At 45.8% G+C, this 17,885-nt stretch overlaps 1 protein-coding gene across 1 annotated transcript; it reads left to right on the top strand.

Moving 5' to 3' along the window:
• Nucleotides 1-6,103: 6,103 nt before the first annotated feature.
• Nucleotides 6,104-11,356, top strand: AVPR1B (arginine vasopressin receptor 1B; the record flags this gene model as incomplete). The annotated part of the gene is made up of 2 exons (XM_081224576.1): nucleotides 6,104-7,052; nucleotides 11,028-11,356. The coding sequence occupies 2 exons, from the start codon at nucleotides 6,104-6,106 to the stop codon at nucleotides 11,354-11,356; spliced, it is 1,278 nt and encodes a 425-aa protein (XP_081080702.1).
• Between the last annotated feature and the right edge of the window lie 6,529 nt (nucleotides 11,357-17,885).

The following is a 17,885-nucleotide window of genomic DNA, read 5'->3' as shown; positions in this document are numbered from 1 at the left end:
TTATTCAGTCATGAAAAGGAATAAAGTAATGATACACACAAGGTTCATGGATAAACCTTGAAAACATTATGCTAAGAGAGAGAAGCCAGACACAAAGGCCACATATTGTATGATTTCATTTATCTAAAATGTTCAGAATGGGAAAATCCATAGAGATAGAAAGCAAATAGTGGCTGCTGGGGGCTGAGAGGGAAGAGGAATGGGGAGTGACTGCTGAAAGGTACGGGGTTTCTTTTGGGGGTGATGAAAATCTTCTGGAATTAGATGTTGATGGTTGCACAACAATTTTACTATACTGAAAACCACTTAACTGTACACTAATTCAAAAAGATAGATGCACCCCAACATTCATAGCAGCATTATTTACAATTACCAAAGTATGGAAGCAACCTGTGTCTATATATATATCATGGAATACTACTCAGCCATAAAAAAGAATGAACTCTTGCCATATGCAGCAACATGGATGGACTTGGAGGGCACTAGTCTAAGCCAAATAAGTCAGAGAAAGACAAATACTGTGTGATACCACTTATATGTGGAATCTAAAAAAATACAACAAACTAGTGAATAAAACAAAAAAGAAGCAGACTCACAGATATAGCGAACAAACTAGTGGTTACCAGTGGGGAGAGGGAAGGAGGCAGGGGAAGTATAGGGGTAGGGTGAAAAGGGGGGTTATTATGGAATTATATGAAATCATGCGTGTGAAATTTTTGAAAATTGTAAAGCACTATAGAATTTAAAGAATCTTTCATTCAATAAAAAGGTGCATTTTATGGTATGTGAATTATATCTCAATTAAAAGATATGTACATTAAAATGATTAATATTTATTGCCAAATGAACAACACAAATACAAAAGGACTCAGGTGCCAACTTAAATAAGCTCCCATTGACCAAAAATGGGACAATCTGAGCATCAAAATAATAACTTTAAGTGATAGCAACACACTAAATATATTTAAATCGATGATTTGAAGAATTCCAGGGAACCAATTCATTATTTGAAAACTATTAATAATGGAACAGTACTAAGCATTAATTTTGTTTTTTCTCTGCAAACTGTACCTCAGGGTGACCAAACAGTTGATGAAGAGGAGATTCTCTTTATAGGATTATTTAAATTAATAAGCAATGAAGGAATGATAGAATTAGAATATAATAATTTTGCAATCTTATGAATTAATAGATCCATGCAATGGATCTACTACTGGCTGCTGACATCACAAAAAGATAGACAATCAGACATTATTTATCCCTGATGGAAGCATCCAATAATACCTATGAAGTACTCTTGCTAAAAAAAAAAATCTAACCAGAATTTATCAGTCCTCAGTAAACAGAGGAATTTATTAAACAACTTCACAGGGATGCAAAGGTCAAAATATAGATTGTGGGAAACTACAGGATAAAATAACAAAAACAAAATTACAGGGAACAAAGGAAACAAAAAGATGAACATGGAATATATAGAAAAACAGACTTAAGAGACACATTAACTGGGCCAATGTATGAACCTTTTTTGAATCTGGATTCAGACAAACTGTTAAAAAATTTTAAGGCATTCAACCATTTTTTATTAGACAATCAAGGAACTGTGAAATCTGACTCAATATTTGATAATGTTAGTGAATTATTCATAGTCTGGGGGATTATATTATAGTTATATTTAAGAATCCTATTTCTTTAGAAATACATCTGAAGTATTTACTGATGAAATGATATGACGTCTGACATTTGCATCAAGACAATTTTGGGGTGGAGGGGAAGTGAATGAAGAGTAGATAAAACAAAATTGGCTATCTATTGTTGTTAAAGCTAAGTGATGGAAACATGGGGTTTCCTTATGCTATTCTCTCTACTTTTGTATATGATTAAAATTTTCTTTAATAAAAAATTTTAATGGAAGAAAATTATTACCTCTAGGGATTTGAAAATTATTACCTCTAGGGGTAGTATCATAACTACAGTATAGAATCATTTGACTCTTTATACTATGTGCATGTAAAAAGTAAGTAGATTTTAAAAATTAAAAAGTGAAGAGGATCTACCATAAATGGAATACTTAATGGTGAAACTTTAGAAGCCCTTTCACTAAAGTCAGAAATCAATGTTGCCTGCCCTTCAACACTGTAGTGGAGTCTTAGCTATCACACTCAGACAAGAAAAAGAAATAAGAGCAAAACAGATTCAGAATAAAAGACAAAAAATGATTGTTGTTTGCAGACAACATTATATGCATAGGTAGTCCAAAATAATTTACTAATATGAGTGGGCAGCAAAACTGCTGAATTTAAGATCAAGTTACAAAAATCAATGTTGTTCCCAAATACTGGCAATAACTAATTAGTTATTAGAAAATGTGATGGAACAACATTCTATGTATAATGGCAACAGACATTTTTAGGTATATGGGAATAAATCTATCAAAAGTTTGGAAAACATTTATGAAGAAAAGTATAAAATATTATTGAAGGACATAAAAATAGATCTGAATAAAATCATAAATATGTCAGTTCTCCCTCAAATTATTCTCAAAATTCAATGCTTTTAACCAAAAGCTCAACAGAAATTTTTGTGGAACTAGACAAACTGATACCAAACTTCACAATTTCAAACTGGTGAAAACCATTTTGAAAATAAGAGCAAAAGGGAGGCTTGCTTTTTACTATATATTAAGGTTTATTATAAAGCTTTAGTACCTAAAACAGTGAAATATTAGATCAGGGATAGAAAAATAAAGCAATGGAACAGACCAGAGACCCCAGAAATAGCCCCATACATATTTTGAAACTGCCAGTGGGAAATAAATGGAGTACTCAATAAATTGAGTAATTGGTTTGCCATGTGGGAAAAAAAAAAAACGAAGTTAGATTCTTACCTCACAGATACACAAAATGAATTCTGAATGGATTAAAGACCTAAATAGTGAAAAACAAATGGTAAAAGTGTTAGAAAAAAATACGGGATATCTCTGTTCTTGAGATAGACACAAAAAGCAGAAATGATAAAAGAAAATATTGATTTCATTAAAATTTAAACTTTCTTTGTAACAAATGACCCCATAAGTAAAATTAAAAGATAAGTGACCGATTAGAGAAGATATCTGCAACGTCTCAGAATACATAAAAGATTCATATCAGAACATACAGAGATTTCCTACAAACTGATAAGAAAAACCACCTAATAAAAAATTGTGCAGAGGATATAAACAACTCACAGAAGAGGAAATCCAAACAGTAAATAAATACATGGCAAGATATTCAAAATAATTAGTAATCAGAGAAATAGAAACTAAAAGCAACATGAGATGCTATTTTATACCTACCAGATAGGTGAAAATTAAAAAGTCTGGCTGTGAGGATGATGAGAAACTCAAATGCAGCTTGGGAGAGAAAAAATCAGGAGAACAAATTTAGAGATAAAATATGTAAGATTTAAGATATGGTCCTATCTAATTGAAAATTCATACATTGTATGACACAACAATATTGATATCAAGCATATACTTCTCTATGTACACCTGAGAGAAATTCTCACACACGAACACAAAGACACATATAAAAGAATGTTCATTGCAGCATTAAAAAATAAATAGCAAAAAAAAAAGAAAAAAAAACGTTGGAAATAACCTAAACTATAAAAATAGGGCACTGCATAAATAAAATGTTTTATATTCACATACTCGAATGTGAATGAACTAGACCTATGTATTATCATGGACTGATCTCAAAAATAAAGTAGAATTTAAAAAGCAAGTTCCAGAATGTAGTATGATATCATTTATGTAATACGTAACATTTTAAAACATATGTTTAAATATATATAATTTTAAATGAATACATCAAGAAATGACAGCCCTTTTGAGTTTTGCCGTCAAGGGGAAGCGATTGTAACAGCTGGAGGTCGGGGTCCAGTGACTGAGATGGGTTTTTTATATATATATATATATATATATATATATATATATATTTTTTTTTTGCAGTACACGGGCCTCTCACTGTTGTGGCCTCTCCCGTTGTGGAGCACAGGCTCCGGACGTGCAGGCTCAGCGGCCATGGCTCACGGGCCCAGCCGCTCCGTGGCACGTGGGATCTTCCCGGACCGGGGCACGATCCCGTGTCCCCTGCATCGGCAGGTGGACTCTCAACCACTGCACCACTAGGGAAGCCCTATATATGTTTTTTAAATGCACAGCAGTAGAGTTTGTTTGCCTGCCGATGGGAGTGATCCAGTAGAGAGACTTAAAATAATTATTCATAAAGAGCAAAATCCTTGAGAAGTTGGGGCTTGGGCTGCAGAGCACAAGAGGAGGATGCTAGGGTATTTTAGGTGAGAAATGGTGAGTGTTTGAACTGTGGAGTGGGATGAAGTGGAGATGAACGTGTGGGCTGTTCAGGACAGAGACTTTTCAAAAAGTGATGTTAATTGGGTGTGTGGGTGGGTGGATGACCCTGTAAATGGGGGTCCGGTTTGATTATAAGGCTAGACAACGGGACCTCTGGTACGATGATGGGTCCCGGCCTTTCTGAGGGTGGTAGACGATGCTATTGCCACTTCTAAGGAACTTCTAATCTGCTCTGGAGAGTCCCAACAATCTACCTCCTATATGTACTAAAAACAAAGTGAATTCCACAACCACTACCATGCACTACTTTCTCCACTGAGTTGTAAGCTTCCTCTGGGCCCCGGGGGTCTATTTTTTTTGCTTCAGTGCCTCTCACACACTGGCTGTTAGTCAAGGCTGCTCTGGGGAAAGCACACTGCGCTGGGTCTAGTCTGCCTCTACTGCTTTACTAGTTCTGTGATCAGCTAGAGCAAGTCACGTGACTTCTGCGGCCTCAGTTTTCTACCTCACAGGGTGGTTAACTGCCTTGAGGCTACTGCTGGTGAAAGACTCCGGGGGGTGGGGGCTGGGGGTTAAACCTTCCCCTGAACCCCAGGACTCCAGGTCTAACTGCTCCCACCCCACCTCTCTCCCATCACCACCACTGACCCCTCTCCAAACACATCCTCACATTTTCTTCCCCCCCTTTATGGCTCCAAGTCTCCACCAGAGTCTGTGGTCAGACGTCACCCCCAAGGGCCGAGGGCTCCGTCTGGGGCCCTGCCTCGCCCACCTGGCCACCCCTGCAGATTTTGGACCCTTCTGGGCTAACGGGGACCCAACAGAGCAGGCAGCCTTGGAGTCCCCACATAGGTGGGTGGCCACCACCCGTCCCCCGAGGTGTGCACCTGTCTTGGGAGACAGTCCGGGGGTTCCAGGTGCGAGCCAAGATGAGGTTATCTGTCTGTCTGAGGGTCCGTGCGTCCCGCCGGCTGGTGAGCGCTTGCTCGCGTCGTCCGCTTCTCTGGCTCCCTGTCCCTGGTCCACCGCCCCCTCTGTCCCTTCTCCAGGACCCTCCCCCGACACCTACCCCCACCCCTCCTCCCAGGCTCTCGGTCCTTCCTCCTGTGGGTGTCACTCCGCCCTCCTCTGCAGGAGCCAACCGGCGCGCCGAGGCGCCGCTGCGCTCTGGCTGCGCTAGAGCATAAAACTCGCTCGGCCGAGCCGCTGCGCTCCAGCTGCCGCTGGTCGCCGCACGCCGGCCGGGGCGCGTGGGCTCGGCTGGGGCTTCCAGGCCGGCGGGCGACACTGATGGCCTGGAGCGCGCCTCCAAGCAGGCTTAGGGACATCCACTTTCCGCTTCCAGAAAAGTTTGGAGAGAGTGAATTTGGGGTGCATTTGGGAGTGGTGCCAGCTCCCCCAGCCTTCTTTCCCTTCCAGAGGCCTCACCGTGCACAGCCTCATCCATTCTTCCTTTCCTGACACCTTGCCTCCCTGACCCCTCCTTCCCTTCGCTCCTGGGTTCCCCCTCCCCTCTCTGGGATCAGCATCTTCTCCTTCCTTATCTCATTCTCCATCTTCCTCTCTATCCCCATCTTCTTAACGATTTCCACCCAGTTTCAGCCTTTTCCCGGTCATCCCCAACCTTCTCCTTTTTTCCATCTTAAAACTTCCCCTCCCCACTCCATCTCATTCAATCAACCTCTCCACCCACACTCACACTCTCCATCCATCCCTGTCCTGCCTCCCGTTCCCTCCCAGCAAACTTCCACCATGGATCCTGAGCCTCCTTGGATCACCAACCCCGCCCCCGGGAGCACCCTCTCTGTCCCCAATGCCACCACACCCTGGCTAGGCCGGGACGAGGAGCTGGCCAAGGTGGAGATCGGCGTCCTGGCCACTGTCCTGGTGCTGGCGACAGGGGGCAACCTGGCTGTGCTGCTGACAGTGGGACGGGCAGGCCGCAAGCACTCCCGCATGCACCTGTTTGTGATGCACCTGGCCCTGACAGACCTGGGTGTGGCGCTCTTCCAGGTGCTGCCCCAGCTGCTGTGGGACATCACCTACCGCTTCCAGGGCCCCGACCCCCTCTGCCGGGCCATCAAGTACCTGCAGGTGCTCAGCATGTTCGCCTCCACCTACATGCTGCTGGCCATGACGCTTGACCGCTACCTGGCCGTTTGTCACCCCCTGTGCAGCCTCCAGCAGCCCAGCCGGTCCACCTACCCTCTCATTGCAGCTCCTTGGCTGCTGGCTGCCATCCTCAGCCTCCCTCAAGTCTTCATTTTTTCTTTACGGGAGGTGATCCAGGGCTCTGGAGTGCTGGACTGCTGGGCAGACTTCCGCTTTCCTTGGGGGCCACGGGCCTACATCACCTGGACCACCCTGGCCATCTTCATCCTGCCCGTGACCATGCTCACAGCCTGCTACAGCCTCATCTGCCATGAAATCTGTAAGAACCTAAAAGTCAAGACCGGGGCCTGGAAGGTAGAAGGAGGGGGTTGGAGGACTTGGAACCGGCCCTCACCTCCTTCTGCCCAAGCTGCAGCCACACAGGGGCTGCCATCCCGGGTCAGCAGCACCAGCACCATCTCACGGGCCAAGATCCGAACTGTGAAGATGACCTTCGTCATCGTGCTGGCCTACATCGCCTGCTGGGCACCTTTCTTCAGCGTCCAGATGTGGGCTGTGTGGGACGAGAATGCCCCCGATGAAGGCAAGTGTGTGGTCTGGTGAGGGGTGATGTGGGAGCATGAGGTGGAAAAATGCGGAGAGGGGAGGACAAGAGTATTAGGACAGGGTCACGATGGCTCACAAGGCCACATAGGTAACAGATGAGTGAAGCAGTTAGGAAAGATGGTGCCTGTCCCATGTAAAAAGGGACAGCTGCAACTCCCATCCAGCCAAAAGATGCCATGTGAGTATCTTTTGCGTGAATTTCCATATTTTAAAATTTTGGTAACTAATGTAAACATTTAAAAATACTATTTGGCCCTAAAAAAATATGACCATTAGTGGATTTGGCCAAGCAAGTGGCAGTTTGCTAGATGTTTGAAAGGGATTTTCAAATGATTCCATCCAGGATGGCAATTTCTGGCCCATGAACTACGTCTCTCAGCACTCTTCCCCCCTGCAACTGAACATGACATTGAACTCCTTTTCAACAGCCACTTTCAATGAATTAACTTTGGCGCACAACCCTGAAATGTCAAGTTCAACACTTTTGTCTTGCTAATGAGAAAGCAGAGGCTCAGAGAGGAAACATGACTTGCCCAAGGCCACAAAGCAAAGTGAAAAGTAGAACCCAAGCCTGGTGCCTCCTTCTTTTTTCCCTCAACTACATCCTCCTGCCCCCCGCACTCCCATAACCCTGGCTCTGAAAGTGATGAGGAGAGGGCCCTTCCTCCTACGTGAAAAACAAAACGGGACTGTGTTCCGGTTGGCACATAGAAGGCGTTGCTCTGGTCATGTTTTGGAGTGAGGTAGATGGCAGCCTCCTAAGTTTTAGACACTGCCAGATAGTCAGGCCATTTGGGGGTGAACTTGTCCTCAGAAAGGTAGACACGGTGCCTGGGCACCCAAAATGTTGGAGAGAGGTATTCAAAGACATCTGTTCCTGCTCCCCTAAGAAGAGTGGGGGACAAGTCTGTGAAGAGGGGTGACTGTGTCCTCTGCAGTGCATCATATCTTATGCACAGCTCGGGGTATATAATGGGTGCAGCATGTGACTACCCTAGGGAGGCCCTGTTTCCTCTGGAAGCTTCCTGAGGGTTCACTGACCATCAGACCCTGGCTACCACTTCCTACGAGCTCTTAGGGAGTGCTCCCCCTTCCCTGTGCTTTTGTTTCTAATCTCATTTTGCGCATCCTAGAACACACTTAAACCAAATGCTTTGCTTTTCTGGAGAGATGAAGTAAGTGGAAGGCTGTTCATGATGTTTACACAACTCTGTGAGAGAAGGTGACAGCGATACTGAACTCTTACAGTCCCATCATACCCCTTCTTTTTTTTTTTTTTTTTTTTTTTTTTTTGCGGTATGCGGGCCTCTCACTGTTGTGGCCTCTCCCGTTGCGGAGCACAGGCTCCGGACGCACAGGCTCAGCAGCCATGGCTCACGGGCCTAGCCGCTCTGCGGCATGTGGGATCTTCACGGACCGGGGCACGAACCCGTGTCCCCTGCATCGGCAGGCAGACTCTCAACCACTGCGCCACCAGGGAAGCCCCCATTATACCCCTTCTTAACCACCTGTCAGACACCAGTCTGGACCAGAGACTATTTATAAATTACCCTTAAAACAACGAGCGTATTAATCCTAACCACCTGTAGGGACCTCCCTGCTCTAGTCAAGCACAGAATAGAAGGAAGGGGGGCTTTCTAGTGCCAAGCACGTTCAAGCCTTGTGCTACTTCGGGGTGACCTTCTCTACATCTGAGTAACCTGACACTCAGAGAGGTGAAATAACTGGTCCGAAGTGCCACTGCTAGTAAGAGATGGAGCCAGGAATTGAATCAAGGTCTTTATGGGCCAAGCTTTAATCGTGGCATGGCTTTATTCCCAACAATCACAGCTGAGCTGATGTCACCAGGGGTGAGAAGGCCATTCACCCCTTTATCAGGAAACCTACAAGATGATGGGGATCCCACCGTTCAGCCAGTGCAGGCTTTCCTGCTCGCCTGCTGTACTCACTGTCATCATCAGCCTGTCCCAGAGACCCATGTATAGAGTGACTTACCACTTACCAAGAGCCTCACTGAGTATGAAGTACAGGAACTAAGTATCCCTCAGAAAATGTGCTCCCTCAGAAAATTGGAAGCCCCCTGGGACCTTTGAGTCGGGCTGACATTCATTACTTTAGACTTACTTTCCAGTACACCCAGTTTCCCTCTACAGCAAACTAGCCTCCTGGCCGCCTCTCCCTGAGTCTTTGGTGAGAAGCTGTCTGTATCCTTGCCCTTGGCCCTGCCCCCGACTGTCAGCTGAGCTTCCGTCAGAACGCAGTACAGGCAGTGCAGTGGCTGGCCAGGACTAGTAGCTGAGAGGTGAAGCCTCTGCAGACTCCAGTTGCCTGGGCCCATCTCCAGCCCCTGCACTGGGCCTGGCTCAGACAGGGCCAAATCAAACAGGTGCTTCCCAAGTGAAGAAACTTCCGGAACCCCTAAGTCTCTGGCCTAGTCTAGGCACTACATATATATGTCAGTGGAGCAGACAGGATGAATACCACCCCTTAGCCAAAGCAACTTTCCAAGTCTTCTGCAGGCCCTGGGTATTAAGTTAACTGGGGAGCAGGCCAGAACCCAGACAAGCCTGAAGGAGGCAGTGCTTGTTGCTGAGGATGGTCTCTCCTCCACTTACAGGTGCTCCCTCCTTGCCCTCACTTCTGTGCCCTAGACCTGCACATCCAGGCCCAGGTGCCTTCAGCTTCCCAACTCTATGATTCAAGCCTTCTCTCAAACATTCTGACCCTGTATCTTCCCTTCTCTTGGGCTATGAGTACCGCACTGGAGAGCATACCCTCGGGGAGGCGCATGAGGAATCTGTGTATCAAAAGATTTCATGGTGCTTTACAGAGCACGCACTTGAGCTTTGCCTTTGAGTTTGTTGGTTGAAATGGTGGCAAGGTGCAGGATTGCTGCTTTGAAGAGGGAAGACCTAGGTTCAAGTCTATGCCATAACCCTTAAGATTCCTTCCAGTTCTGACATTGTATTGGGTGATTCCACCTCTAAGATTCCTTCCAGCTTAAGCATTGTGCTCAGTGATTCTACAGCCTCCACTGAAGAGCAGGGTAACTCAGTATGCAACCCATGCCATAACTGTAGCCGTGGTGCATCCAGCAGGAGGACGGGGCCCATCCCAGCAGCTTTCCTGTTGTCATGAGAAGTTTCATTTCATTTTCAGAAAGAGTATTGCATCTGGAAGAAATCTTATCAGAGTCTTTGAACTCTCACATTTTGACTGCCCAAGAGAGAAATTAGCTCCCCCACCCGCCAAGGATGGTGCATTCTTTGGATGTAATTTCTGATGACAGAGAGCAGGTACTGGTCTGGAACGGGATGCCTGGATGCCCTGTACCTAGAAGGTGCACAGCTGGAGATGACATCATGGGACCTGTAGGGCTGTCAGCCTACACTGATCGCCCTACCAGGTCCCTATCACTGGCCTGGCACAGTCAATACTCACATGCAAAATGACTGAATGACAGAATGACTGGGACTGACCCCTAGGGGTCAAGGAGGACAGAATTTGGAAGGCAATGTGCACCCGTATCTATGACATAAGTGGGGATGGAGGTGTGCCTGAACCTGGCTAGAATCATGGTTATTTTTTGTGCATGTTTTATAGAAGTTGCTTCAGCCTAGCTCTACATCCATTAGGGGATTCAAGAGCGAGGTTTTGAAACAAAGACAGTGTCTCCTACTTGGGCTGGTCCCGTCCTGGACTATGTTTGCACCTCTAAAGTCAACTCAGAGCAAGCCTCAGATCCTGTCGTCACCCTGTAGTACAAAACAAACAAATAAATCAGTGAGGCAAGACTCTGGAGTCAGGAGTCCCGGGTTCATGCCCCAGCTGTATTCCTTTCTAATTATAGAACCCCACGTGAGTCCCAGGTCCTCTCTGGGATTCAATTTCCTTCTCCGTTCAGTAGGGACCGGGACTCTCTCCCAGGTCTGAAATTCTTGTGCTTCTCTCTCGGCAGATTCAACCAATGTGTCTTTCACCATCTCCATGCTTTTGGGCAACCTCAGCAGCTGCTGCAACCCCTGGATCTACATGGGCTTCAACGGCCACCTGTGGCCGCGTTCCCTCTGCCGTCTGGCCTGCTGCGGGGGGCCGGGGCCCAGGATGTGCAGGCAGCTCTCCAGCGGCAGCCCTTTCAGCCGCCGCGCCATGCTGCTGACCCACTCCAGTGGCCTGCCCACCCTCAGCCTCAGCCCCAGACTCAGCCGGAGGCCAGGGCCCGAAGACCCACTGAAGGATGAAGAGCAGGTGGACAGGGACACCATCACCGAGACCAGCATCTTTTAGAGAACACTCCCTGGAGTGTGGCGAGGGTCTCTACCCATCTCAGCACTGGGTGTAAATGCTGGGAGCACAGGGCTGGAGTTAGGGGAGCCCAGTTTGAGGCAGGACGAGGAGGCCAGAATGGCTGCTCCTACTCTTGGTTACACAGCTGCCGTCGTTTGCTTCCAACCTCACATGCTGGGAGTCAAGGAGAATCAGACTGTCTGCTTCCCTGATCCTACCATATTCACAGGGTGTATGGGAACCACACCTGCGGTAGATGTGGTGCCCCAGATCTGACAGGCCTAGGGCTGTCCTGTCTGGGGGTCCACAGGCAGCAGGGACTCAGAGGCTGGTCTCTTATCTTGTTTGTCCCATCGTAACCTGACTAGCACATTCCAATTCAACCAGGAGAGGGAAGGAGTGAAAAGCTGCGAGAAAGACCCTGTCTGCATCCTGAGTTTTTGTTTTTTGGGGTTTTTTTTTTTTTTGGTAGAGAGAGAATTGTTTAATGAAGAAAGTGAATAGGTGTGAAGGCTTCGCCTGCTATGCCCACCTGTCTGCCGAAGGGAAATACAGGGTTAGCACAGCACCTGGTAACTGGTAAAAACTCTGCAAACGCTACTTCTCTTCTCCCCACGCACCTCGTTTAGAGTTAGGGTGGGTGATGGGGCACAGTATTGCATATTCTCAGTGGAATGACCAATGGGGGGTGAGCGTGAGGAGAAAGAGTGAGGAAAGGAGGAGATGAAAATGGTCACAATAAAATTCCGAGTGGGAGGAAGCCTCGAAGGCAGCAGGGATTGGTCACTCTCCCTCCTCCCCTCAAGGGGTCCACATGGCTCCTGACTCTTGGGGATGCACAGAGGAGACATCCTTTGAGAAAGTGGGACTTAGTCATGGCTCTGGATTTGTTTGAGGCTCTTCAAAGCTTCCACACGAATCACATGCTTGCCGTGATCAAATCAGGAGCCCAGGACTGGAAACTCGGCTCTGCCGTGGGGTATCTATATGACCTTGGTCAAGTCACCTCCCTCTCTGGGCCTCAGCTCCTCACCTGTAGAACAGAGATGATCTCTAAGGCGTTTCCCAGCTTGAAACTTTCATGACTTTGCAAGACTGGAGAAGCGTTCTCTAAGGACGTTCTAACCAGTAGGCTCTGGAAGAATTGTTGTATTTTCATGACAATGACATTTATGCCCTTTGACTCAATTCTGGTGACTTTGGTTCCTGCCTTGGCCGTACTGTCCGCTTTTGCCCTCAGTTCTGTGATGCTGATGCCAAGAGAACCTGGCAGGTAGAATCTGGGGCTTTGTCCCGCTCCTCATTATCCGCAGTGGGATGTATACCATGGGATAACCTCCCCACCATGATTCTGGTTCTACTCAAAGCGATGGTCTTGATGGTGGAAAGACCATCAGCTGAAGTCAGGAGAACTGGGTCCTGGTTCTACCACTATGCCACCACCAATGGCCTTGCCCTCTTCATTATGAGGGTCAAATAGGACTGTGCATGTGTAGGTGGTTTGTACACTCTTGAACTATACTAAACACACGAACCCATACTAATGTAGGGATTGCTGATCTAATTCAGAGCTCCTGAGAGTGTTCCAGGGAGCATTCACTCTCTGCCCTCCACTCCTAGGGAAGTTTTGAGGGGTGACTGTGGCTTTGGGGATACACTTCCTTAAGAGGCCACTTAGCTCTAAGAAGTCTCATTAGGCTTCCTTAAAAGAAAAGAACCTAAGCTGAGTGTTGTGAAAAGCACCTCAGCCCTTCAATACTAGAGAAGTGGAGAGCGGGACACAGACCCTAATGAGACCAAGGCTCAAGGTGGATGTGGGAACCCACTGTCTCTCTTCACTGCACCCTGTTGCTAATGTCAGGCTCTGACATCCAACCACTTCTTCCCTGCCCATCTGTCCTGATGGAGCTGGGCTGAGGAGCCTCCCATGCCAGCGTGAGCTGTTGAAGTTGCCCCTTCCTCTGCTTCCACTTCAGACCACAGTTCCTGACCTTGGTGCCCATAGTAGGTACTAAGTAAGTCTTTGCTCATCACGATGACTGGGAGGTACAAGGGATACCGGCCTTGTACCCCCAAACCTGGGTTTGAGTCCTGATCTCACCTCTTTTCTACCTGTTTGAACTTGGGCAAGTTATCCAATCTCTCTGAGCAACAGGCACCTCATTTGTTAAATAGAAATAACAATGCCTGCCTTGTTGGGAAGGCACTAATGTGAGGCTGTAGACTATACAACACTCTACTGATGTTAGAGAAGATAGTGGCCTGGCTCGGGATTGCATCCAGTGGGTGACTTCCAGGGCACTGGGCCCAGGAGACTCTATAGTAGGGAGGCGAGAAGAGACCTGGAATCAAGATTGGCTAGAGCCCTTTCCATGCCTACTCTGTGCCTTCTATAGCAAAGAGTAGCACATAATCCCACTATTATATTTCCAGCTTTGCATCGCATGAGGGCGGATTTACTTGTGGTGGTGGTTTGGGGCCCTCCCTCTTCCTCCCATGGAAAGGCTGCAATTGACCTTTTCCAGAAAGCTAGTGCTGTCCTATGATGAGGCCAATGGGGAACAGCTGGACACTGGGCTGGGGGCTTCAGGAGCCTATTCTAGGAGGCTCCTGAAGGAAATGGCAGGATCCTGTCTGGATCTATGAATGATGGCTTTTGCAGTCCCTGTAGGAAGCTCTCACAGGCATTCAGAGCCAGCACCAGGGCCTTGGATAGGGTCCAGGGAGGTGGGCCTTGTGGGAAGCAAGAAGGAGGTCCCGTGCTCTCTGGGTCAATCTCATTTCTAACAGCTCACTCCAGGAAAAACTGAGCGATACTGTCCCTGGGCTGAGCAATTTTGTAAAATGTTTATGCCGTCCTGTGGACTCTGTGAAATACGGTACTTCAGTCCCGTGGAACCCATGTGGGAGCAGGGGTCTGGGGGATGGGCAAGGCAGAAGATGGCAGGAGGAGGTTAATTGCTTGACTGTGGGCATTTCTCTGAATGGCTTTTTATGTTGCTTGGTATAGGCCAGTAATTTTACAGATGACTCTGTGTTTTGTATGTAAATAGGTATTTTATCTCTCGAGGGGCTATTGCCTCAGCCTAGGCCACAGCAACTCACTCCTGGGTCCAGAACCCAGACATGTGTTTGAAATTGACCAATACAACTACTTAATAACCAGGAGATTTCTGGGCATCTTTGTTTCCTATGGGCAATGACAATGGGATATGTAAGCTAAAATAAAACTGTGATCTCCTTGAACAGGGCAGGGCCAAGGGGAAGGTTGAGGGGCGGGGAGCCACCTTCTTGGTACCCCTACATTCACTTAAGAGGGAAAAGGAGACAAGAGTGACCTGGGATTTGCCCTGGGGCCACACGGTGGCAGTGTGGAGCTGAAAGTGTGTCTGAAGCAGTAATGACCCACAGGGACCTACTGGGAAAGTCAGATGGGTCTTCCAGTTCTTACGCCATACTAACTTTCCCTCAAGTTCTAGAGTCTTGTTCTCTCATTTGACCAGCTCTGCTGAGATACTTGGACGTGCAGTTCTTTTCGTCTAAGCTCATGGAGGATGTATTTGGCGAGGAGGGGCAAAGAACAAGAGGTTTCTTCTGCAGGGTAAGGGCCTGATATAGAAATTCCTTCCTGAAAGGGTGAGTGTATGAGAGAGCTAGGGGACCTCAATGATGAAATTATAATGTGTTTAGTGTAGAGGCCAGGGGCTTGGGTAAGAAGGCCTCTTGAGGCCCCTCTGGACCAGGAAGACTGTCCTGATCTGAGAGCAAATATCCCACTGGTGTTGAGCATAAAATACCTCCTCACCCTGTGGGTCTTGCTGGTCAATAAGTTAGTGTCCCTCATGGAATTCTGCTTCAATTCTATGGTGAGCATTGGGTGCTTGCTCCTTTAGAATAAAAATTCATGGAAGACAGGTCACATTTACTCTAGTCTACTGTGTATTCCCAGTTCATCACTGGCATGTAATCAACTTTCTACTGGTTGCCAGTAGCAAATCAGTTTATCGGTACCTAGGTATAAGATAGTTTTGGAGAGATTTTATCCAGTCCTTATCCACAGAAAAGCCCAGAGTGGGGCAGCATGATTCTTCCCTGGAGGTTCTGATGGCATACAACATGGGAGAGAGTGACTTCATTGCACCAGAAGCTGTGCTCCTCAAATGGTGTTGACTCGTACAGGCAACCATTTATGCAGATTTGGGCAGCTAACCCTTTAAGCTCACAGAGGTATCACAAACAAAAGGCCATTTTATTTCTAGTAACATGGCTAGCAATGAGGATCAGGTCATATTGTTAGCTGGCCCCAGTCATCAGCTTATTGGCCCAAGCTCCTTAGGATGTGAAATCAGTCCTCCTCTTCACTTATCAGGTCATCTAAGTCATCTGCACCATTGATGGTCAGCCAAACCTCTGTAAGTCACTTGGAGTCACACTTTCAACTCTATCCTTAAACAGCAGTTGCCAAGAATGCCTTCCCCTTATAAGCAACTGGGGTGAGTGCTAATGTTAACCTCTATGATATGCTTATCTGCCATGAAAGTCATACTTTTGAAGCCAATCATAGCAGAAGTTCACTATTGACCTTAATCAGGTGGTCAGTGGCATTCTTGTCTCTGTTTTCTCTGACATCAACATCCTGCTCCCAAGTATCATCACTGCTTCTGAGTTCAGTTCAGGCCAGTCCCTGGAGAATTTATTGAGTGCCTCCATTGTGTCAGGGCTGCTCCCTTTCCTTCTGCCTCTCTCTTCTCCCATCCATCAACTGTCCATCCTTCTTCCTAAACTGAGGTCAGAAACCACCTCTCTCTGAGATGTTTCTTTCTGATTAGGCCCACCTGATCTTAACATTCTTATACCCAATCTACTTAAACATTGATGAACTCTGGTTTCATTGTTCTGTGTTAATTCTCCCTTGTCACATGTTGTTTTGTACATGTTCCTGCCTGCCCCACAACTAGGTCATACATGCCTTGACCCCATCCACATGCTCAAGTCTTATTTTTGTGTTTGACCCTCCTAACTCCCAGGGCCTATCCAGAATTCTGCAGAAAGCAGGTGCTCTGTCCATGCTACTGCAGTTGTCCCCTCTCCTGGTGTGGGAACTCTCTCAGCAGTATCTCTGCCCAGTCTCTCTTGGGTGTGCTGTAACTTGTCTGAATCTCTTCAGCACAGTCTTGAATTCTCTCTTTTTTTTTCTTTTTAAAAGAGATCAATAAAAAGTAGAGTTTTATTTCTGTTTGCAAAGATGGTGTCATTGTTGTTGACTTTGGTAGTGGTTAGTCTTCATTCTGCCTCTCTAATCAGTAGAATCTCCTTTTCCCCATTAAGAAAAGCTTCAACAAAACTCATAAACCTTTAGCCAGACTCGTCAAGAAAAAAGAGAGAGAAGGCCCAAATAAATAAAATCAGAGATGAAAAAAGAAGTTATAAATGACACCACAGCAATATGAAGGATCAAAAGAGATTACTACAATTATATGCTAATAAAATGGACAACCTAGAAGAAATGGACAAATTCCTAGAGATGTACACTGAATCAAGAAGAAATAGAAAATATGAACAGACCAATCACCAGCAATGAAATTGAATCAGTAATTTAAAAAACTCCTAACAAACAAAAGTCCGGGACCAGATATCTTCACAGGTGAATTCTACTAAACATTTAGAGAAGAATTAATGCTTAGCCTTCTCAAATTATTTGCAGAGAAAGGAATGCTTCCAAACTCATGCTACAAGGCCAGCTGCACTCTGATACCAAAACCAAAGATATCACCAAAAAAGTAAATTACAGGCCAATATCACCAATAGACAGATGAAAAACTCCTCAATAAAATGCTAGCAAACCTAACCTAACAATACATTAGAAAGATCACACATCGTGGTCAAGTGAAATTTATTTCAGGGATGCAAGGATTTTTCAATATCCACAAATCAATCAATGTGATACACCACATTAATGAAATGAAGAAGTCATTTGATCATCTCAATAGATATAGAAAAGCTTTTTGACAAAATTTAACATTCCTTTATGACAAAAATTCTCAACAAAGTGGTTATAGAAGGAACATACCTCAACATAATAAAGATCATATATGACAAGCCCACAGCTAACATCATGCTCAATGCTGAAAAGCTGAAAGCATTTCCTCTAAGATCAGAAACAAGACAAGGATGCCCACTCTCAACACTTCTAACCAACATAGTATTGGAAGTCCTAGCCACAGCAATTAGACCAGAAAAAGAAATAAAAGAAATCCAAATTGGAAAGGAAGAAGTAAAACTGTCACTTTGCAGGTGACATGATATTACACATGGAAAATCTTAAAGATGCCACCAAAAAACTACTGGAGCTCGTCAATGAGTTTGGAAAAGTTGAAGGATACAAAATTAGTATGCAGAAATTGGTTGCATTTCTATACACTAACAACAAACTATCAGAAAGAAAAATTAAGAAAATAATCCCATTTACAATTGCATCAAAAAGAATAAAATATCTAGAAATAAATATAACTAAGGAAGTAAAAGACCT

The sequence above is a fragment of the Mesoplodon bidens genome (genome assembly GCF_964165515.1).
Source record: "Mesoplodon bidens genome assembly, chromosome: 2".
Taxonomy (NCBI): Eukaryota; Metazoa; Chordata; class Mammalia; order Artiodactyla; family Ziphiidae; genus Mesoplodon; species Mesoplodon bidens.
This window is presented reverse-complemented; position numbering and strand designations above follow the sequence as displayed.